We start from the raw sequence: 23,853 nt of genomic DNA, 5'->3' as shown, positions 1-23,853 counted from the left end.
ATATATATATATATGAACATAATATTTCTATGTGTAAATACACATACAAATATAAGTATTGTGTATAGTTCTAGTTATATTTGCTCTCTGGGAAATGTTCATACTCAGGTAATACGATGCTTCTTACTGGACCAAAAGTTAATAGGATCAAAAGTCATCTGCTAAGAATAGGATGGAAAGAATTGCTATGTCAGGGGCTCAAACACTTGAGCATCTGGGATAAGACCATTTTGAGCTTGTAAATCCTAAGAATATCACTCTGGTCCAGTTAGAGACACCAAATTCTTTACCTTGTCCACCTATGGTAGACACTTGCATACAGCCCTTCAATGTCAGAAGTACCCACCTGGTGTCTGTTCAGGTGTCCCACCGAGAGCTGGAGCAGACTGCTCTTGCCTGGTCAACCTCACAGCTTAAAAATCAACAACAACTCTATTTAAATAAGCATTACAAACAACTTGAGCCTACAAAACATACTCAGTGCTAACTGCAATGGATACTAGGAGCAAGTTTAGCTTTCCTACTTACTATTACCATCACAAAAAAGATGTCTATGCAACTAAAGTTTTGGTTTTATTTGGATCTTAAAAAGATCCTTCAATGTTGCTTCAATTCTTAAATCTTCAAAACTGTCATGTGAATCAATTAATAAGAAATAACAATAAATAAACTTTATATCCCAAACAGATCAGATTATAAACAAGCTGGGAAACATATAAAAATTGTAATTTATTTTATCTTGGTATTGGTTTCTAGGATCTGAAAAAGCTTTTCCTGGGTTCCTACAATACTGTAAGTTATTCTTAAATGGCCACTTTATCTCTGCTCCCTAGAAAAATTGGATTATCAATTATTCAAAGGGCTTCCATTGACTTTTCTAAATTTCAAAATACCACATTACCATAGTTTTTCATAAAGTAGAGAAAAATGTAATAAATAAAATCAAATAATATTTATGATTTTAAAATGGTTATGTTATATAAGGCTGTTTCTAATAAATGCCAATAAAAAGCAAACCCATTTCTGACAAAAATGATGCCTTAGATGTTATATATTAATTTCATAGTTGTCATTTAAAGATCAATCTTTTAATGGATTTTACAAGTTAGTAATACATTTAAATATATTTATTCATTAACATGGTGATTTAGTTATAAAATTTTAATTATTTGTCACTCATGTGCCATTGGTAAACATTAGAGTTTATCTAGTCCTTTGATAATTTAAGGAAAATTTTATTCTCTTTAAAAGTGCAGTAAAAAGACCTTTACAAAACAAGTATATATGAAATTTTTAGTTGACAGCAAAGTTTGTGTTATTTGTAAATTATCTGAAGTTTCATATAAATTCAATGTTTTTCATTTATAAAACAACCATAATTGGTATGGCTGTTTCTAGAATGCAAGAAAAGAAAATGCCTTCTAACTTTCAGAGCTACCTCTTGGCCAAACGGATCTCGCCATTTATCTCTTATTCAGAAAGCACTTGTTTTGCAAGACTGATATACAAACCTTCAGACTGAGGGGCAAATGCTTCTAAGTTTCATGCCAAGCATCAGTGGATACACTGCCTTCTATATTTCAATAAAATCTATTGTAGGATCAAGACTTTGCTATACCCACCAACTAGAAAGGGCCACTCATGACATTTACATCCCAGGGTGATTTTCTAGGGAATCTGAAAGCCAAGCTTGTTGAACAAGCTCAGTTTGTTAAATCTGCTACTCTGTGAACATTCAACAAGATAAGTCAGCCTCAGAAAGACATTAAACAAATTTAATGGAAGAAGATACTCAACGAATTTTGGAGGTCAGGGTCTCAGGAAGGGAGAGTGCCCTCTTGGATTCCACAGGCCCTTTCACACTGTCCCTCAGAGACCGCACACTCTTCTGGCGGTTCCTTGCAAAGCGAGCCCTCTTGATCTTCCACAATGCAGCATCACTGAGATTAGCAACATTGGTCCTCACAGCAGTGATCGCTTTTTTGAAAAGAATTAAAAAGGTTATTATCTTCCTTTTCTGGCTATCTCACAAAGCTAGTTTGAAATAATCCATCTGTGTACAGTTTCAATATAAAAAGGATGCATGAGTTATCCATCTCTTTCTATGATGAATCTTACCTAAAGAAAATCATGACTACTCTATCATCATTCTCTATCATTTTTCTGTTTAGACCACAAAATTAAATTATCTAATTTTGTAATCTTTTCCTCATCTATATAGAATTACAATCAAGTGATTAACAAATATACAAGAGTATGCAGATTGAAAAATATATCCCACAAAATTGCTCCCAACATTAGAAACGTAATGGTTGAATATTTAAGGATTCTGCCATCACAAATGGTTATTATAAGCCTTAAAGGAAATCAGAAGAATTCCGATTTTGGAACACTTAAATCCATGGATTAGTATAAAAGATATTCAATAAAAATTTGATGAATTGAGTACATGAAGTTAAGAAAGACATCATCTCGCATATGAGAAATTAAATTACATGCCAAATGTCTTTTGCTTACCTAACAAGAACAACAAGAACTATGGCTGTTTACAACAAGGTCTTTGTCCTACTTACTTGTAGGAAAAGGAAATTCTTTGTTACAGTCCAAATGTAGCTGAGCTTCCAAAGAAAGCGTCTCAAATCTGTTGACAAAGAACTCCCAGCTCAAAGCAGGAATATCTTGCTTAAGAAAATGCAAGAGTAAAAGCTTGCTCAATATTGTGGGTCTGTCTTTAACCACAGTATCAAACTGAAAGTCAAGACAAAGACACAGTCCCTGGGAAAGAGGAAAGAAAGAAAATAAGATGTAAACATCTAAGATACTTCAAAGACAATATACTATGGACAATCAGTGAAACAATGCAAACTCTTCCATCCATGCTTATAAATTAAATGATCCAATTGAAATATTTTTGATATAAAGTTTTGGCAGGAAAAATTCAAAAGAAAAACTTCTAATTATAAAATATCTTTTGAGTTTTTGTATGTTATTGATTTTTAGTGCATTAAATAATAAACTGGGGCAGGCCATGGCACCACTGAGCTAAATCCCTGGCCCCAAGAACCATTCTTTTAAAGCTATACTTTAGAATATATGAGAAGATCGCCTTTAAATTGCATTTGAATCCTAAATAGTGTAGTTCTCTTTTTTTTTTTTTTTTTTTTTTTTTTTTTTTTATTGTTATTTTTTAACAGTTACATTCATCATTAGGATCTTGTACCTTTACATGACAGGTCTTGGTTCTCATTTTTTCCCCTTATCCCTGCCCTTCCTTCGCCCTCTTCTCCCCCTCCCCATTTACAAACACTTTATTTCCATTTTTTCAGTAAATAGTGTAGTTTTAAAAGAAAATAAAGTCACCTTGTCATCTTGGAATGTGAGTGGAACAGAGATTGCTAAAAAATGAAAGTTAGGATGGATGCAGCATCCATTTCGCTAGTGCATGAGTCTAGCATCCTTCCCACGCCACAGAGATAGTCTTGCTATATAGTTCAGGCTGGCCTTCAACTCACTATGTAGCCTAGCTACTCTCAAACTTGCAGCAATCCTCCTGCCTCGGCCTCCTGAGGGCTGGTACTACAGGCATGTGCCACCATGCCCAACCCTTCCTCCTCTTTTTAACTGGCTGAAATTTAAAAACTGTAATTCACTCATCCATCCCATTTATTCATCTGACTGTCATCTAATGAATGCCTCACATGTTCTAGGCCCCAAGCAAGAATAGGACACACAGTACAGGGTAAAATGACAGAGAGGACTGTCTAGAAGACAAACAGGGGTTTTATAAGTAAAGGCATGCCATAGGCAGCACAGCCCTGCACTTTATCAGATCTTGAACAGTTTGTCCTTGCTTATAGGTATTAAAATATAGGAAGAACCCTTGCACTTGGGAATCAGTGTGTATACACACACACACACACATACACACACACACATACACAGAGTCAAAAACATGGATTTTATTATAAATTAGACATGAGTTTGTTTTGCTTATGAGCTAGATGACTCTTTAAGTTACTTTACCATTCTAACCTTCAGCTTCTGTATCTGTAATATGGGAACATAAAAAGATTATTGTGTGGATTGAATAAGATAAAACATGATGGTACACTTTTAATACACTTCCCTGGCAATATAGTATCTACCTGGCAAAAATTAGCCCTTGCCATTGTTATTAGTTTTAATAATGAGAGCAAAGTAACAAATTGGTATCAAAGTAGAAAAACAGTACAGGTTCTGGTCTTGATTTTCTCACTAACTCATTTTGCTAAGTCACATTCTCTCTCGCCCAGAGATCCAGTTTATCACTTAAAAGTAAAGAGACACAAAAGATAAATATATCTAGGTCTCATATTTCATGTCTCTGTCTTTAATATGTGACATTTCATCTGGGCAGCATATTACCTTCTCATTTTTTACCTTGATTATACTGCAACTCATCTGATTTCTCTTAGTATCTAACCTCTAATGACAGGGACTGACAGCCTCATTTAAAAATGTGTCATATACATACACAACAAGAAGTTATACAATAATTTTATCTGTCTAAAAGTGATAGGAACCTATGGACAAAGTCTGAAATGAAAGTACTAATAAAATGATCTTTTATGAAAGTTTAGGTCTAGGATTCTTTTTTTCCATTTAAAATTTTCCACTGTATAGGGAGAGCTTCTGGCAAAGAAACTCTTTTTGTGTTTTGTTTTTATTACATCTTAGCAAAATGCATTTGAACACACACACACACACACACACACACACACACAAATTTCCACTGTTATCATCATCATTAATATAACATGTTTATGTGATATTGTGTTCTAAATGCTTGTGTCCCCCTAAAAAATTCATATGTTGAAATCTTATACCTTAATGTGATAATATTCAGTGTTGGGGCCTTTGAGAGATGATTAGGTCTTTTGGGCAGAGGCGTCTTTACTAAATAAATAAATAAAAGTTCTCAGATACAGTGAAAGGCACTATCTATGAGCCAGAAAGTGAGCCTTCACCAGATACAGAATCTACCAACCCCTTGATCCTGGCCTTCCTAGCCTCCAGTACTATGGCAAATACATTTCCATTATTTTATAAGCTGTTGTGCTTATGGTATTTTATTATAGCAAGACTAAAAGACAAGAAACTTGACAACTCAATAATTCAGTGATGGTGACACATCTACAAAGTAAACAACACTTATCACATGTCACCTGCAATGCTGGCCTCTTTATCGTGTCAAGCAGGAGACCTGCCCTGGTAGCCACTGCTGGGTTGACATCCTCCACGGCTGTCAGAAAGCAGCAGAAGGCGTGTGCCAAGGAATACTTCAGGAGGTGGTTTTTGGTCACTGAGTGAATATCCAGAAATCTACAAATTACAGCCACTTTTTCCACTGCAATGAAAAATAACAGAAGACAAAATGCAAGCATGTATATTGACCTTTATTTAGATAGTCTGAAAACTCAACCCACAGAAAGAGTCGACTCAAGGCCCCCACATGGTAATTTAAATACCAAAAGGAAGTCTCCTGACATCCTCTCCAGTGTTCAATTTCATCTATGCAGAAAGACTGTTTCTATTCAGTGCAGTAGTTTTCTGTCAGTCAACTTTAACACTCAGCTGTCTTTTAGACTTTTACAATAGTCTTTGTCTTTGTTTAGCAGTCAGCTACATTTTAAACTGCTCCAAATACCTTTCTTCTCATTTCTGTGGCCAACCCATGGAAGCTCTACAGACTATCAAAGGAAAAGAGGGGTGAACACCAGGCCTGGATCAGTTTCTGGGCCCCTACTCTACTCTTAGTAGGTCATGTTGTAAAATGACAGACCAACGATACTTCCTGAGACTGCAGAAGTCATAAAGTATTTCTTCTATGATATAAATATATTTTTGCTTGATACATTTTGTATTCTGTAAACCTACATTAAGTCATTCCAGTTACTCTTAAAGTGTAGTCTTAATTAGCATAGCTAGTAAAGAAATATAGTGCCGTGTGAATTAAGATGTTACAGAAGCCAAAGACAAGGATGTCCACTCCCATCACTCTGTTCAATATAGTTTTGGAAACATTAGCCACAGCAATTAGACAAGAGAAAGAAATAAAAGGAATAAAGATAGGAAACACAGAAGTTAAATTGTAGGAAAACAGAGTGAGCTCAAATAAACAACCTAATACTGAACCCCAAGCTTCTAGAAAAAGAACAGGACAAACCCAAAGCTCATATAAGGGAGGAAATTATGAAGATCAGAGCAGAAATCAATGCAATGGAGATGAAGAGAACAATACAAAAAGAAAATCAATGAAGCAGAGTTTGTTCTTCGAAAGAATAAACAAAATTGACAAACCCTTAGCTAACCTTATTTTAAAAAGGAAAGAAAAGGCCCAAATCATGCAATTAGGAATGAAAAGGATGAAATTACAGTGGACTCAGCAGAAATCCAATGGATCATCAATACCTACTTTGAGAACTTATATGCCAATAAGATGGAAATCACAGAAGAAATGGACAGCTTTCTAGATACATATTAATCACCTTTGTTCTTTGAACAAGGAAGACTAAAAATTCTAAACAACCCAATATCAATCGATAAAATTGAAAACATAATTAAAAACTTACCAACTAAGAAAAGCCCAGGTCCTGAGGGCTTCACTGCTGAATTCTACAAGACATTTAAAGAACAATTGCCACTACTGTTTAAACTCTTCAACAAAATTGAATGGGAAGCAATACTCCTAAATTCATTCCTAGAAGCAAGCACCATCTTGATCCCCAAAGCAGAGGAAGACCCAACTAAAAGAGTTATAGGCCAATCTCCCTAATAAACATAGATGCAAAAATCCTCAAAAAGGTACTGGCAAACAGAATGCAGAAGATCATCAAGAAGATCATACACCCTGACCAAATGGGATTCATCCCAGGGATGCAGAGATGGTTCAACATATACAAATCAATAAATGTAGCACACTGTATAAATAAAACCAAGGACAAAAACCATGTGATCATCTCAATAGGTGCAGAAAAAAACATTTGAAAAAATCCAACACCCATTCATGATAAAAACTCTGCAGAAAATTGGAATAGACAGGCTCTATCTCAACATGATAAAAGCCATCTGTGAAAAACCAACAAGCAATATCATACTAAATAGTCAAAAACTGAATCCTTCATGCTAAAGTCACTATCACCACTCCTGTTCAATATAGTTTTGGAAACATTAGTCACGACAATTAGACAAGGGAAGAAATAAAAGGAATAAAGATGTTACAGCAGCCAGGATAGTCTTTCATTCTTTTCTGCTTTTGGACATTTTATCATCTTTGAAGAATCTACTACTGAAGGTCTACCTGCTCTGTAAGATTCATTCTGGTCTTTTCATCCCATGATTGCCTATAGAAATACTACTTATTCACAAACTATTGGTTTATTAACCATATTCACATGCTCCAACATAGTTACATGACATGTATTTTTTGATGGTCTTAAATTATATTCATACCTTCTATAGTTTGTCGACCTCTTATATGTTTATATTTGGTCTCAGCAATTACATTTGGAGGCCTTGAGATTAGGAATCTTCTCTTATACTTCTCTTTATTGCTCCCAAAGTGCTTATTACATATGGTATTTATTCAATAAATTCATGGATTTGCTTCTTTAAATATATATTTATATATGTATTTAGAGAAGCAAATATATATATAGGAAGTAAACAGAAAGATGGAAGATGAATCATTCACAATTCTTGACTTAAAAGCCAAGTTGACTAAAAGGGACAACTATAGCTACAACATAATATAAAAAGCTGCAAATGCCTCTAATGGGGTATAAATAAAATGCTCTGGGAGATCAGGCAATAAAGAAACCACTTTCCACCAAGTGGACCTTGAAGGTGGAATTCAATGACAGTATTTGAAGGTGGATCAAATGGAGATGCCATTTGAACAGGACTTTTAAGGGAAGAGAATTCTGGATGGAGACCACAGGTGGTGAAGGAATGAAGGAAAGAAAAAAGTAACAGGGAAACAGCCATGGCATGTATAGAAAGAAGTGTGGGAAACATGGCTGCAAACATATGGAAGACTTTGCATGTCGGTGAAGGGGTCTGAATTTTATTCTCTAGGCACTGAAAACCTGTTGCCATAATCAGAGTTATGATTCAAAAGATCAATCTAGCAACAATCTATCCCTAACTGGAATGAAAGAGCACAGTTATCTGCTTTATTTTTCATTTAAATATAACATTCCCTATAACCATTGTAAATATCACGTAGATTTTTGCTAGAAAATTCTACTGTACTACTACATTTAATTCCCTACAATATCATATGTTATCATATAAATAAACTAGCCCCAAGACTCACGTGAGCATCCAAAAGCAAGCACTTTTTGAAGTGGCAAGATATTAGGTAATTAAATTATAAGATGTAAAAATTAACTGATAGAACTTCCATTTCTGTGCCAAATTTTTGGGAGACTAAAATACATAGAGCTGTCCTGGATGAGTTACACTCTGGCCTGCTGACCTTGAAGATTGGGGTGACAGTGAGCCAACAGATGTGAGGCCACAGGAACACACTCAAGCTCCTTGGAATCACCTTACTCTGAGAACTTGCCATTTTGTGCACATATTCATCACTGCAACAGACTTGATCCCTGAGGGCCCTGATATGATAAGGGTATACCACAGATATTCTCACACATCACTGAATTACCTGGAAAACCTGTTAAGAAACCTAGATTCCAGTCCTCACCACTCAGCACTAAGATGTTGATTCTATCAGTCTAAGGTGAAACCCAATAATCTGCATTTTAACAAGTATCACAGAAATAGATACAAGTAATCTAATAGGTTATTTGTAGTCTAAACTAAGACACATTTTGGAACTAAACAAGGGTGCTGTTACCATCACCTGAATAACAGGCATAATTATACTTAGGCAAACATAGAGGGTCACCGCATCTAAGGACTACTCTGCAAAATACTGTTATCAAGGAAGCTCAGCTAAGCAGAACCAGCAAAGAACACCAGAAATCAGAAAGCCCTTTTAAAAAGGAAGAAAAAAGAAAACCAAACATGGATGTCAAAACTGGACATCTGGTTTACTTTGACCAGAGAATTATTAAACTAATACAAAAGTACCTGCTTCAAACCTCATCTTCCAGTCTTTGCTGTTGAAATTGCCATTTATGATTGTCCAGAAGATGTCAGCACCATGAGGAAGTGACAGAGCATGGAGAAGGAGAGGGACCGCTAATGAAGACAGCTGAGAGAACTCAGACTTGACAACTCTCCACAGGCTGGGGAATCAAGGAGAAGCAAAGTAGCTATAGTTATTATAATCTTCACTGAAAATATATCCTAATATCTTAATTTATGTAAATGCAATTAATAGGCATCTGGCGGCAATGTTTTGGTAAAATTACATTATACACACTATAATCTTCTAATAAACATTTCTTATGCTCTGTTCTGTACATTTCTTAAAGGAAATACTTTTTATGTGACAATGTAGAAAACATTTAACAACACATTTGAACATAAAGATTAAAAATTGTGTAGAATAAATTTCAACATAAAAATGAATGACTTTTAAATAACACAAAATTAACATTAGTTAGGTTGAGATGATAAGTAATTTTAAAATTTTTCTTAAAGTGGAAAGTTTTATTGGTTTTGCCTGCCCAACAGCCCTTTCCCCTTTTCATGGCAAAGGACAACTGTCTTTATTAATAACACCCTCTTCAAGACCTGGAAGGATTGTCAAATCAAGCTCTCCACCTTACTTATCATACAGGTAAACACAAAATACAGGTGAGGCAAAGCACTTTAATATCCTCAATAGAGAGATTAGTCTATGAATGGGCATACAGTGCAAGCATGAGAATATCTGAATCTTTTTTTTCAGAGAACAACACAGACCCTGGGGAGAGAGGCTCTCTCCTTCTGAAATCTGAGACAAAGAGCAGTATCAGTCAAGGGCTACCAGTGATCCTTTTCCCCACCTCCCAGGGCCAGCCTGTCCGGGGAGAATCCAACTTTTAAACAAGCCAAAACATAGGTCTATGAAACAAGCCAAGATAGACCTGGACTAAATGAATGAAAAGATAGAGATGGGAGAAAAAGAGAGAGGGACACTTACACATGGGGGAGAGAGACAGAGACAGAGACAGAACGGGAAACAGAGAAGGGAGAGTACTCTGATGGTATCTTGTACCTTAGCAAGTTTATATCAAGTACTACAGTAGTAATTTTGAATATAATATATGTTGGCTTCAGTGGTTTTTATTCAGTCATTTAAAGCATGCCCTTTGTTTATTTTCATTGTTGTTTGGTTTGTTTTCTTATGTGGCTCCAAAATTATTATTAGAGTCAAAATTATCTGTGACTTTAAAAAGCTTTTATTACACCATTAACAGATGGACATGACAGTTTACCTCCATTGTGTAGAAATCATACTGGGGTAAAAGTCACTAGATTTGCTTGCTACTCAGAAGACATATCAGAACTACAGAATGAAAAGGAGAAATTTTCAAACACCATATGCTTACTCTGAGCAATGGAAGTTGGACAAGTAAGGATCTAATGCAAACCCTGCTATTAATTATCTGTATGTCATATGTAAATTTCCCAACTCTTTTGAACTTCATTTTCCCCCAATACAGAATGTATTTAATGAGATGGTGCTTAGCACATAGAAAGTAAAGACCTTGAGCTACTATCATCATTGTGAAGATAAGGATGATGCTTCCAGAGTGCACAATAGGTCCTATGAAGAATGCAAAGGAAAAAGAGATATAATCTGTCCCTTCTTGGAACTTTCACTTCAGTTGAAGGAAGCAAATCATATGTAGTTCGACTAGAAAATCATCTCAGTGACAAAAGCATGGAGTGGGCCTGTCTCAATGGCTTTCCCAGTTCTCTAAGGCACTCTGGCTGGAAAAGAAGATTCTTTCCTTGGATCCCTTTGTTGTCCTTGACAGATTTTTTTGTATCATGATGGTGCTTTGAGGGACTATGCACCCCAAAAGAAGAATTGAAGGTCCATGGCACAATAATACACTTGACTTGGCAGAGGCTATTTTAGCAACAAAAATCTGCCCATTTAGAATCCCCTAGTATTAGTGGAGCATCTACTGAACTCCTGTTTTTCCACTGATTTTGCCCAGATGTGCAGCTTGTCTGATCCTCACTCTGAACTTTTCAGGTCATCCCTACTCTTCTTCACATCCAAGCCAGCTTTGTCTATCTTCCATCAGCTCCTAAAGCACACATAGAATCGCCATTTTATTATGGGAAAACTTCTATAGTTCCTCCACCTTTCTCATAGTATGCTTCTGTAGTGGGTTGAATGGTGTCTCCTCAGAATGCAGGTCCACCTGGAACATCAGAATGTGACCTTATTTGGAAACAAGGTATCTGAAGATATAATTAGTTAAAATGAGTTTGTGCTGAATTAAGGTAAGCCCTAGATTTAATGACTGCTGCCCTTATAAGAAGAAAAGACACAGGAGAGACAGCCATTTAACAATGGAGCAGAGGTTGGAGGGATAAAACAAGCCAAAGAATGTCAATGATTGCCGTGACAACTAGAAACTATAAGAAAGGCAAAGAACTTTTCTTCCCTAAAGTTTTCAAAGGGATTGTGGCCCTGCTGAAACCTTGATTTCAGATTTCTAGCCTCCAGAACTATGAGAGAATAAACTTCTTTTGTTTAACTCTCTTAGTGTGTGGCAATTTCCTACAGCAGCTCTGGGGAATGAATACAACTTCCCCTTCCTCAATGGGGCTGAAACTTGACATTTTCCTGATAATGTGGTTTCCCCTTAAACTCTCAGTGAGTCTTCTCTTAAATCTTCATTTGCTCAGAATGATCTTTATATCCCAATACTTCCTTCAGGCCTCTCTCTCCAACCTCTTTCTTTTGAAACCCATGACATCCATTTACAGGGCCTTCTCTTCATTTCTGGATGAAGCAGACACCTTGTTCAGTCTTCCTCCTCACCAAAACCTCTCCCAACACCTTAGTGTATCAAGCTCTGCCCTCAAAGATCCCTGACCTCCGCATACAGTGGCCTTTATCTCTCCTCTGTTTGGTGAGTTTCCAGCCTCACCTCTCTAAGGCTGAGAACACTCAACTTTCCCCCTTTGCCTGAGATTCCTAGTCTTCTTTTCTACAATCTTTCTCCAAGCATCAGTTCTGATTTCATTTACCCCAGTCTTAGACTGGATTTCAGAGTCAGCCATTTCACCACTTGGTAAGCCTCTCCTCTGACCTTCTTCCATATTCAAATCACTAACCCTGGATTCTGGACAAACCACCATCCATCTCTCATCCACTTTGAAGCCCTAAGCACCATATTATCTCCTTTCAAAGGAAAGAGTGCTACTTCTCTCTTTCACTCTTTTATACTTGATTGCACTTCAAGGACTTGGCTCCACTAACTTTGGCGGAAGAGGGAGACTTGTTTGCCGGCCCTTTGCCACTGACCATAAATTTTTCCAAATTATCTTAAATCAAATTATCAAATTATCTTAAATTATCCAAAATTTCCAATTTATCTTAAAAGTCCTTGATACCCACTCTCTTTCCCCTTTAAATATCAGAAGTTTCCCTTGCTTTTCTAGCAACCTTTTATATTCCTTAAGTCTTGCAACATACTCTTGGCACTCCCTTAAACAGACATAATTCCCAAAGATCTCTCTCTTCTCTACACTTTTCTATTAAGGTATAATTCTGACTTTATTCATTGTTTTAAGGTCTTCTGTGATGTCCAAATATTTTTAAAGAAGCCTCCTATCATCAACCTCTTCATATTTGGATACCAAACTACTTCTCTAGCCTCTTTTTTCTTTTATTCCTCTAAATCCATACCCTGCAGAAAAATGAAATATTGGTATCACCTAAGTAGACCTTGCCCATTTCTTTCTGTTTGTTAACATTTCTGTTTTCTACAAAATGCCCTGCTTGTCTCAAATCACTACCAGTTATTACTTTAATGCCCATTCAAATGGTGTGTGCAGAAATCACCTCACCCACATGTGAATTGTGCATAGTAATCATTTATCACATTTCCTTGGGTTAACAGTGACTTACATATACATAGAGTACTCTTAAGAGTACTCTGGATCTTCGTTGAGTTTATCCTTATTGTTTTGAGTTCATTATGAAGATCACACCTTCTTTAATCTCAAAGGTAGAACGATTTAAATAATAAAATACGTGGTCACCTTCTGTATATTTAGTACTCATCCCCTTCTAAACTAGACTGCAAATTCTTCAGGTGCCTTATGAGACTAATCTTCAAATTATTATCTGTTGACATTTTTCTAAGGCATGCTGTATTTTAACCCATTAACAAGTAAAAAAAATAATATTTACATTTTCTAATCCTACAGTATCTAGTAATGATATATTTATAGATTAGACATAATAAAAATAGTTTCCATTGCCAGTTAGGCTGTCCTCACTGAGAAAAATAACCCAAATGAGCCAGTAAGTCTTATTCTAACTTTAATATTCACAACTGAAGGCTAAATTGTAAAGAAATAAAATGAAACATTAGAAAGGCATACCTTGCAATCAACATGTGGTCTTGAATGTAGGCTAAAAATTGAGGGTGATCTTTTCTAGCAATATATAAACACTCTCCGTGCAAACAGAGAATCTTCAGGCAATTGAGCATATTAAAAAGAATATCTGGCTCTTCAAACTTAGCCATTTCCTATGCAAAAAGCCACATAGTTACTAGGTTTTTCAAAACAACACTGCTACCAATATAAATATTCTAAGATTTTAGAAAATATACCTGGAAAATGGTATATATTAATCTCAATGTTACTGGAAGCTGTTGGTAGCAGAATTTTCTTTCAGTATCATTCTTTATTGCTGTAAAGAGATAATTACACAAAGATTAGCCAACCTCTTTCCTCTACAATTCACCAAATGACCAAGATCATGAAGCCAGGAAAATTAAAAAAAAGATATAGAATGTATTAAAAGAGTAACTGTGTGTATCAATGCCCCAAGATGACTGCAAAATGCATGTACTGTAAACATGAACTAATAAAATAAAATTTAAATTTAAGAAAATTGATTGTGTAATGTTTTTATTTGCTCTCCAAATGTGTATACATCCCTTTATGAGGTAATTGCAGGAAACCTTCTAACTTTAGGAGTCCCAGCCTCCATTTCCCACTGTGTAGCCCATAGTATATTTGAATATCTTTCTAAGCTACAGCACCCAGGCCTGTGCTCTGTCAAAGAACCTGGGACTGGCTGGGCATCCCTTCCTAATTGGAAGGGAGATAAGCAGGTATTAAAGAGAGGTATGCAAGTCGATTAGCACCTAACTAGAAGTTTATCACACAGACTAACACAAAATGAGGCCTTTCTGAAAAAAGATGAGTATACTCAGATGAGAACTCCACTCATGGTTTTATCTTCCTATGAGGATCTCTAAACCCTTTGTCCTCATGGTTTAGAGATGCATGCTTAGACATGCTTACAGCAAAGAATCCACAAATTAGCCAGACAGAGAAGCTAGTATTAAATATATTAAATAATAAACCACTGCAAGTTTTGGCAATTCCTAGAATCACAGACAATGGCAGTCAAATCTTCTTGGCCTGAATTAACAGTTTACTGGGAATCTTCCACTAAAAGGTATCTTAAATGCTTGTTATCACCACTTGAATCTATTTTGTTTAAAGTGAAAGATTTATAGCTGTTTTTAGTGGTGAACACATCTTACTGCTATGAGAAGTGGGTACCACACCTTCAAATGCAGAAAGAGGAATCTTAGAAGGCAATGGAAATCAATGAACCTGTACCTACAGAGCATCCTTTGGTTCCCTGACAGAGGAGCTCATGATCACTGCCTGAAGACCCAAAGAGCAGAAACAGCATGCAGCTCTGAGCAGCAGTAACAGAGGTCTTTGAAGAACCTTAACAGGAGCTCCTGTTTAAAACTAATACGGTTTAAAATTGTGCCCCCATTTAGCTCAGTGTCACTGTGCAAGTGTAAGGTCCTGAATTCAATCCATGGTACAAAAAAAATCTGTATATACTAAAACTGTGCCCCACAAGACAGTAGAGAGCAAAGAAAGGAAAATGGACTAGATACTGTGACAGTAGTCTGAAGTAGTGTCTAAGCAAGAAATAACCAATGTTTAAAATAGTGGAGTTCATATAACTCAACAAAGAAAAGAGTACAGTTGTCCCTCTGTATCCATAGGATCTACATCTGCAGATTCCGGAAACTTCGTTTCAAAAACATTCAAACATTGTATCTTTACTGAACAGATACAGGCAACTTTTTCTTGTCATTATTCTGTCAACAATATAGTATAACAACTATTTACATAGCATTTACATTGTATTCAGTATTATAAGTAATCTAGAGATAATTTAAACTATGCATAAGTTGTGAGCAAATACTATGCCATTTTACATAAGGGACTTGAGCATCCACAGAGCTGGCATCTTTTGAAGGAAGGAATGTCCTGAAACCCATCCCCAAGGATTTGATGCCACACCTACAATTTATAAAAAGAAATTAATTGATTTGTTTTCTGTCTTATGTTTAAAAATATATTTACAAAGAAACAGTGCAGCTTATTGACTCGGAAGTTGAGTCCTTTCTTTCTTTTGGCAGGAAGCTCAACAGAAGTACAACTGTTGGCCTGGGTTTCATCAGCTATAGCCCTAAAACAAGGTCAGTAGTTCTAAGTACACCAGAAGACCTGGGTACTAGCCCTAACTGTTCTCACTAATTGTGAAATATTTGGATTTCTAATACCCAGGCCCTACCCTAGATATATCTGGGATTAGAGGGGAAAGTGGCGAGGAGAGCTCACTTCGTTCGTGTTTCAGCTCCTCAGATGATTCTAATGCACCAGCACAATTTTGGAAGTGTTTCTGGATGTAGCATAAATTGTAAATAAATCAAATGAGTTCTAGGACCAAGGGCAAGTCATCAAAACCAGTTGAGATTTATTTTCTCACCTGTAAAGTAAGGAGGCTGAATTAGATCAGCAGATTCCAAACTTCGTTTTTGAAGAATACTTTGTTTAAAGAACACCCTACTTAGAAATCCAACATATAAAATGCAGCAAGTCAGAGCACTCTGGTGGAAGCAGGGCAGGGAACCTGGGTGCCTATCATCTACCCTCATTTTCCCATCAATTGTTGCCCCAAAAAAGGAAGTTCTAAGGAAGCAACACAGAGCCTTTAGAGCAAGAAGCACACATTAAGCATTAATGAAATAGCAAGGATCAGTGCTGCACCACTGATAATCCTACTACTGGGGAGGCTGAGCCAGGAGGGTCATAAGAACAAGGCCAGCCTGAGTAACTTAGCAAGACCCTGTCTCAAAATAAAAAAAAAATAAAAATAAAAGGGCTAGGGATGATAAAGCCTCACTGGGCTCAATTGCCAACGATGCCAAAAAATGAATAGATCACCTCGTGTTCCTTTAAACTCTAGCTTCAATGGTTTTAAAAGTAGGAGCTGAGATATTCATATTTTGCGTATTCTATTGATTTTTTTCTGGTACTAGGGATTGGATCCAGGACCTTCACACCACACTATATCTCTATCCTTTTTTAAAATTTTTGAAGCAGGGTCTCACTAAGTCACTAAGTTGCTCCTTCTAGGCTTAAACTTGTGGTCTTCCTGCCTCAGCCCCACAGAGTGCTGAGATTACAGGTATGCCCCACCACACTTGGCTACTGACCATTTTCATAGTCTGTGTAGAAGCAGTTAGTTCTGTCGAAGAATTATGTAGTGGTGATATAACTACCTTGCTAAATAAGACATCCAGAAGCTACAATGAACCCCATATGATCATCCCCTACGAATGCTTGCTATTCACCAAAGAGATGATGTAAACCATGCTACCTGATTCTGGAGTGGACCTCCCAGAATCAAGATAGTCTAATAATTCAGGATAGCTGAAGCAAGAAGATATTTTTAAAAGCTGCCCAAATTTGCACTAGGCCCCAGAATACCACCATCCTTATCCAGAAATCAGGCTTTTCCTGAGGCATATGGGGGTCCCATCCTGAATTCTATAAATTCCTTCGGAGTGTGAGTAGTTACAGAGTGTGAATGGTTCATTCAGAATCTAAATGGTTACTGAGCCTAGGTGCCATTGTGTTGTCCCCAACTTCTCCACCCAGAGTCATTAACCAAATTAGAAAGAAGCCATCCTTCTTCCCAAATAGAAGCCAAGCCACCCTATATAAAGTACAACCTGCACAGCCATGCGAGGTGTGCTGTCCAGGGTCCTGGCCAAGCCCTTGGGTGCAGAAGTTGCAGGGGTGGGAGTTCCGTATCTTCTATCCAAAAACACCATTTTGGCATCATACTTTCAGAAGCTGTTAAGGTTATCTGCACACTTCACCGCAGCCTTTCAACCTGGGTTCACAGCTACTTCTGCACATTATGTAGGGATCTTGTTAGCTTCCTACACTAATGTGATTAATTTTTATTGATAATGAACTGGGTTCCACTAGAGCCATATGGATATATCCACTTCATAATGTGGTGGGAAATGGTTCATCTGCAAAAATCTGCTCTAAGGAAGATGCATTGAACCTGCCCAAGGCATTATTAGCTTAAGAAAGCAAAGAGCTGAACATTAGGCCCTGTGCAAACTGGAATGTGCCCACTGCATGTTACCCATCATTCAAGTTCACCTACCAGCATGTTCTGTGGGCATGGTATGAGTGCCTGGGTTCTCCCCATGCTTGACTGCTGGGTTCTCCTCCTCCTCTCCTTCAGGGCCTATAATGAACTCTGGTCTAGAAGAAAGGAGGCTATCTTCAAGGCTGTCTGTAGGCTCCTGAAACAAATATGACAAGCAGCCAGATGAGCAGCCCTTGAGGACTGTAAAAAAAAAGCAATTTGGCTCAGGTGAATAAAGATGAATTGTGGCCTGTTCTGTTCAGGTCTGTGCTGAGCCGAAGTGCAAAGGCACTACACCTCAGAAGAGCCTGAGCCTTTTACCCTAATGGTGCAAGATCTGTATCACCTACTGCTGAAACATTTGCTTTCACTTGAAATAAATATAGAGAAATAATGAAAACATTTTCAGGTCTTCTTACGCTACTATCCCACCTCTGTTTTAATCTCCAAGGTCAGTAATGCATTCAACAAGGGACTTCTACCCAAGAGCATTTTATTCAATTCAACTTATTTAGGAAGGAATAATGAGGAGTTCACAGAGATATGCAAAGCCTTGTTATCTGGGCAAGCCAAATTTTTAAAAGCAAGAAATTTCTGCAACATGTGCTAGTGTCCATCAGCAGGTAGACAGGTCAACAAAATGCAATCAATCCCTGCAATGGGATATTATTCAGCTTTTAAAATGAAAGAGATTCTGACACATGTTACAAAGTGGAGGAACCTTCAGGACACAATGCTAAAAGAAATAAGTCAGTCACAAAAAGATGCATACTATATAACATCACTTACATAATATATCTAAAGTAGTTAAACCCACAGAACAGTGGGCTAGGGATTTAGCTCAGTGGTTCTGCCACCTGCCTTGTAAGCACAAGGACCTGAATTCGATCCCTGGTACCAAAAAAAAAACAAAACCCACAAAACAGCAAAATGGTGGCTGTCAGGGGACAGAGGTTAAAAATATGGGGAATTACCATGGAATAGTTATATAGAGTTTCAGTTTTGAAAAATAAAATAGGACTGGACATTTGGTTGTATAACAATGTGAATGTACTGAACATTACATATTGTATTTATATATACTATGTTATATTTATATAAAACAAGCTGTCAAATAAGATAAATTTTTATTTAAAAAAAGAAAGTGCTAGGTATGGCTTCTATTTAAAATATTTAACTTCTGGTTATTCATCTACCTTTTTTCTTTCTTAAAGGTTTTATCTTCAAATATCCTGTTTTAAAATTATCCTCACAGCTAATAATTTTACCAGAAAAGATTTTTTGAAAAAGTATCTGACAGCTAGTTCAAAGCAAGAAAGAGACAAAGACTAATGGGATTAAGAAGGACCCGAGGAAGAAAGAAATCCAGTGCTGAAATAGCATCTGACAGTGCTCTGGAAAATGCTTCACCAACTTCATGGCTTTAACTAAAGCTGTTCATGCTCCTAGGCTACCCATAAACAGTGTACCGTGTCAAATCGTAAACTGAGTCTCATGTACTTGTTACAGGGGAAAGTTGCCTGCTGCATATTGAATCTTCTACATTCAGCTGGTAATCCACATTTCTGGTACTGTCCTCAAAGGAGAGACTGAAGTTATCTATCTTGCAAACTACCAGCCCACTTTCCCTGTCCTCCACTTGTCCCAAGAGGAGGACAAAGCATCTAAGGTTGCCAGAGCATGCAGTGGAGACTAAGTGTTCTAACACAGAATCCTCTTTTATTGAAGGGCATCATTCCCATAAAATCTGAGAGAAGAAAACTGAATCTGGAAACTGAAGCAAGAGAATCACAAGTTTAGGCCCAGCCTGGACAATCTAGTGAGACATTGTCTCAAAATTTGGAGGACATAGAGCTCAGAGACCCTGAGTTCAATTCGGGGAGGAGCGGGGGGACTAGCTCAAATCATTCATGTTTATCTACCTCTGATGTTATGAGTGTATTTTGGTGTTGCAATTATTTTATAAAAAAATAGGTTGAACAGAAAATTGCAGTGGCGTGGAGTAATGAATATCTTAGCTGTTCCCTGTTTAGATAATTTCCTTGAAAATCAGAAAATGAAAGTAACCAGAAAAATGAATGATGGTTTTCTTGATTGGAGATAAAAAGCCAATGAGTATTACAAATTAGTTACCTTGGACAGTGTCTGTATACAATCTACTTACTTAATATTTGATTGTATACTGTATTGTACTCATAATTATGCTTTGTAAAATAACTTTATGATAAAAGTTCTTCCAAGAATGCTAATAGTGCTTTGTATTCATGAAAACTGCATGAACAAAGTTGCTGTAACCCTAATTAAAGCCAAGTAACAGAAGTCTCCAGTGTGGCTCCATCTCCTATCCCTTTCCAAGAGCCTGAGTTGGCAAAAACCACAGGAAAACTTTCTTTTAACACAGCCTCACAAAAAACCCAGCATGAAGCATAAGATAATACTAAAGGATGACTCCATTATGCCAGCCACTGCAGTCTTTCTTTCTACTATATGTGATTCATCTCATTTCTTCAACTGCTTACCACCAGCCGGCTTTCTTCTTTGGGAGCTAATCGCTCCAGGAGTTCACAAGCAAGCTGATAGCAAAGGATACTAGACTGACATAAGTTACACTCCACTGCTTTTTCCTCCTTTTGGCAGGTGTGTGAGCCCCCCCAGGGGGCCTGGAAGACATTGTTTATAATAGAAATAATGTCCTTTGACAGGCTGTGCTCTAAACCCATCGTGATTCCATCATCTTGTAACTCCATCTGAAAGATATTGAAAAAGGGGGAAAAAAGAAGAAGAAGAAGGAGTTTGGTCCTTTATCCAATATTCCATTCACATAGTACTTGGAGATAATTTTCACTAACTGACAGCAATATTAAATTATTTGAAGACAATATAGGCCTTAAGGTCATTACATTACTTTCCTTGGATTCTTCTAAAAAGAGTATATAAACACAAGAGAAAACAATGGGAATTATTTTAAAAATCATGTGTGACATTTAAGAGAGATGTTTTTAAACTTATAATTTTGTGAGATATAGCACATTTCAAAATATTGCTTCTCATCTACTATCCAAGTCTTGGTTTTATTATTCACTAAAAGGAACCAGGCTCCTTGAAGAAATGGATTATTCAAGAACTTGGGCTAAGAAAACACAAAATGAGATTGGAACATCTTATCATGCCAGAAATTTAAAAAATGTTTAAAGAAAGATATGAACATGTCAAAAGAACACAAAACCAGGCTGAAGGGATTCCAGTTGCCAAATATAGAACAATAAAACAAATAATCATAGCAACAGATTATAATCCACTGAATAAAGAAAGAATCAATGGGTACATGCAGGAAGAAGCAGATAAATAAATCAATACATAAATAGGAGAGAAGAAAAAATTGTATCTTTAGTATAGTACCAGCTAATAAATTGAAAAGAAATGATGGGATTATAAAATTATCATTTGACAACCATCATAATAATAATTGATTCAGGCATCAATAGTCTGTCAATTAGTGAACTCTTTAGTGAAAGTCTGATAAGAAACAGGAAATCTCATTAACTACTTCCTCACAAGTTACTTATTAATTACAAAAAATGGAAAATACAATCTTCCCTCAGTATCTGTGGGAGATTGACTCAGAGCCTTCCGTAGATACCAAAGTCCATAGGTGCTCAAGTTACTTAGATAAAATAGAGTAATATTTTCCATATAACCTCCACCTATGCTATCCTCCCATATACTTTAAGTCACCTCCACATACAATGCTTTAACTACATTTTAAATGTTATATAAATAGTTGTTATACCATGTTTAGAGAAAAATGACAAGAAAAAGTTCAACACTTGAGCAATATTTTTAAAAAATGTTTCAGTCTTTGGTTAGTTGAATCTGTGGTTGTGGAACTCACAAATACAGAGGGATGATTGCAGTGACTTTCTAGTAGAGAAGCTTGGCAAAAACCACATTAACCAAGTGGGCAAAGTCATCATCTCTAGTAAGGGGACATTATTCTATCTTGCACCTCCTGATATAATGCATTAAGAGGAAAACATCACAACTGTGATCTTTCTGCCAAAAAATGTATAACCCAAATTAGCTCCTAAGGAAATATCAGACAAACTTAAATTCAAACCTTCTACAAAATGACCATATTCTTTTAAAAATGTCAAGGGCACGAATGAAAAGGATTGAGGGGCTTTCCTGGATTAAAGAAGACTAAGAAAGCAATACAAATATTGTAGTGAGTGATTCTGGATTATTCCTGAATCAAAATTGCTTTTTTGTATTTTTCCCTTTTGTTATAAAGATGATACTATTATGATATCAATTTTTAAATGCATAATTTCTGTAAAGTATTGCCTGATTTTGATAACCATACTGTGGCTATGTAAAAGAATGTCTTATACATTCTGAAGTATTTAGAGGTAAAAGGATACAAAGTTTGCAACTTTTTCTCAAATAATTCTTAGAAAATTCATGCATACACATATGGAGAAACAGAGTGAGGGAGAGAGAAGTAAATGTTAACATTGAAGAACATGAACATTTAGGATTTCTTTGTACTATTCTAGCAACTTTTATGCAAATTTAAAATGATTTCAAAATAAAAAATTACAAAGATGTGTTCTCAGAAAGCCTTTTTATCTTTTTAAATTATCTTGAAAACTCACTTATAAGATATATTAAAATTAGCCCCATCACTATAGAGTTGTACCTTGCTCTTCCCAACAATAGTATTATCCAGTTTGTTCATCCAATTTATTCAACAGAATCAATTCTAATGATGCTAGGATGTTTCTAAAATTCAAATCCATTTTCACATGTCAACATCATTGCAGATATTCACACAAGTAGTTTTCAGACTCTTTAGGAAATTCCCAAAGGAGTTTGCAAAATGTCTTGAGTGCTGCTGCATAATTTCAGCAAGTGTGAAGATGCCCAACACATGGAAAGAATCACTATATAACGCTTTCCCTCCTTCTTCACCTCTGAACTAAAGGAAGCTCATGCTTCAGCTACCTGCTTCAGGAGAAGATCAAACATGAGGATGAAACAATTTAGATTCATTTCATCATCTTCACAATCAAAGTCAATAGTCCTTCCTCCTGGGTGTCCAAAATTCTTGAAAGGGCTACGAAATGGACTACGCATAGGACTCCGAAATGGGCTCTGGAAAGGGCTATGAAATGGACTCAGCATATTGTGCTGAACTCGTCGACCAGGATCAGAGGCAACACTCACCTACAAGAAAGAATGTCAACACAGATAGATGAACTCACAGACACTCAAATGGCAGAATAAAATATTTAAAGTTTCTATGGAAGGTATTTACAGCTGTCACACAGTTTCTTTTAATATTACTCAATGGCATTAGTACCTCCAAAAACTATGGATAATCTCAAAATATAAAAATCATAAATAAAATCATCCAAACTTTCATACTAATTGTCAGGGAATAAAACATAAACACCCTGAAGAATGAAGGCAGTTACCATTTTGTATTTTATCCATCAAACATTTCCAGTTAAAACAGATTAAACTAGATTGCTTGAATCTACATAATCCAAACCATAACTTGAAAAGCACAGGAAATTACAAAAGCAGAGCATGCAAGATACTTTTTTGGAATCATAGGTGTAGAAACCCAGAGTGATATGACTAGCTAAGGACTAATAGCTTCTGGGAATCATCATGACTATCATGAGAAACAATATATGTCAAACCTGTTGTACAAGTTATTCTCTATTTGACCACCCACACCCCACCCCAGGCCTTTACTATTCTTCTGTGCCCTACTCTATGTCTAAAGATGCTGTGGACTAAGTCTCCTCAGGTTCCTTTGCTGCCCGGAGTAGCTTCAATCAATGGAAGGCATCACCAGCAGAAGACCTGAGGCTGGAGAAGTAGGAAGTAGGAGTATTTCTTGCCACCTCACCCTGCTTGAGGGCTACATCTCTAGAAGTATCTTCATCACTCTACAGCTTCTCCCACCAGTCCTTCCTTATAGTTTCAGCTCCCAGCTTTAGGAGCTCTCCTTGTTCCTTTCACCCTAGGAGTATAGTGGCTTCTTACGGGACTGTTACTGGATACTGGTGCCTTATTGCTTCTATAGCCTTTCTCAAAACTCTACAGACAGAATCTCCATTAAAGTTTCTGCATTTTAACCATCTAGGAAAACTGTGTAT

General features: G+C 36.5%; 1 protein-coding gene across 1 annotated transcript in view; it reads right to left on the bottom strand.

Moving 5' to 3' along the window:
• Positions 1 to 23,853, bottom strand: part of Unc79 (unc-79 homolog, NALCN channel complex subunit) — a 211,737-nt gene that overhangs the window by 100,088 nt on the left and 87,796 nt on the right. The window contains exons 19-28 of the mRNA XM_033766768.1: positions 22,688 to 22,909; positions 20,203 to 20,430; positions 17,699 to 17,840; positions 13,803 to 13,882; positions 13,570 to 13,718; positions 9,136 to 9,293; positions 5,205 to 5,386; positions 2,574 to 2,775; positions 1,798 to 1,977; positions 347 to 412 (exon numbers count right to left, since the gene is read on the bottom strand). Of these exons, the coding sequence (XP_033622659.1) occupies positions 347 to 412; positions 1,798 to 1,977; positions 2,574 to 2,775; positions 5,205 to 5,386; positions 9,136 to 9,293; positions 13,570 to 13,718; positions 13,803 to 13,882; positions 17,699 to 17,840; positions 20,203 to 20,430; positions 22,688 to 22,909 (1,609 nt within the window). The remainder of the gene's footprint in view (positions 1 to 346; positions 413 to 1,797; positions 1,978 to 2,573; positions 2,776 to 5,204; positions 5,387 to 9,135; positions 9,294 to 13,569; positions 13,719 to 13,802; positions 13,883 to 17,698; positions 17,841 to 20,202; positions 20,431 to 22,687; positions 22,910 to 23,853) is intronic.

This window comes from Fukomys damarensis, unplaced genomic scaffold, assembly GCF_012274545.1.
Source record: "Fukomys damarensis isolate Sample0158 unplaced genomic scaffold, DMR_v1.0_HiC HiC_scaffold_21, whole genome shotgun sequence".
In the NCBI taxonomy this organism is placed as follows: Eukaryota; Metazoa; Chordata; class Mammalia; order Rodentia; family Bathyergidae; genus Fukomys; species Fukomys damarensis.
The sequence above is the reverse complement of the archived record's forward strand: the minus strand, read 5'-3'. Positions and strand labels throughout refer to the sequence as shown.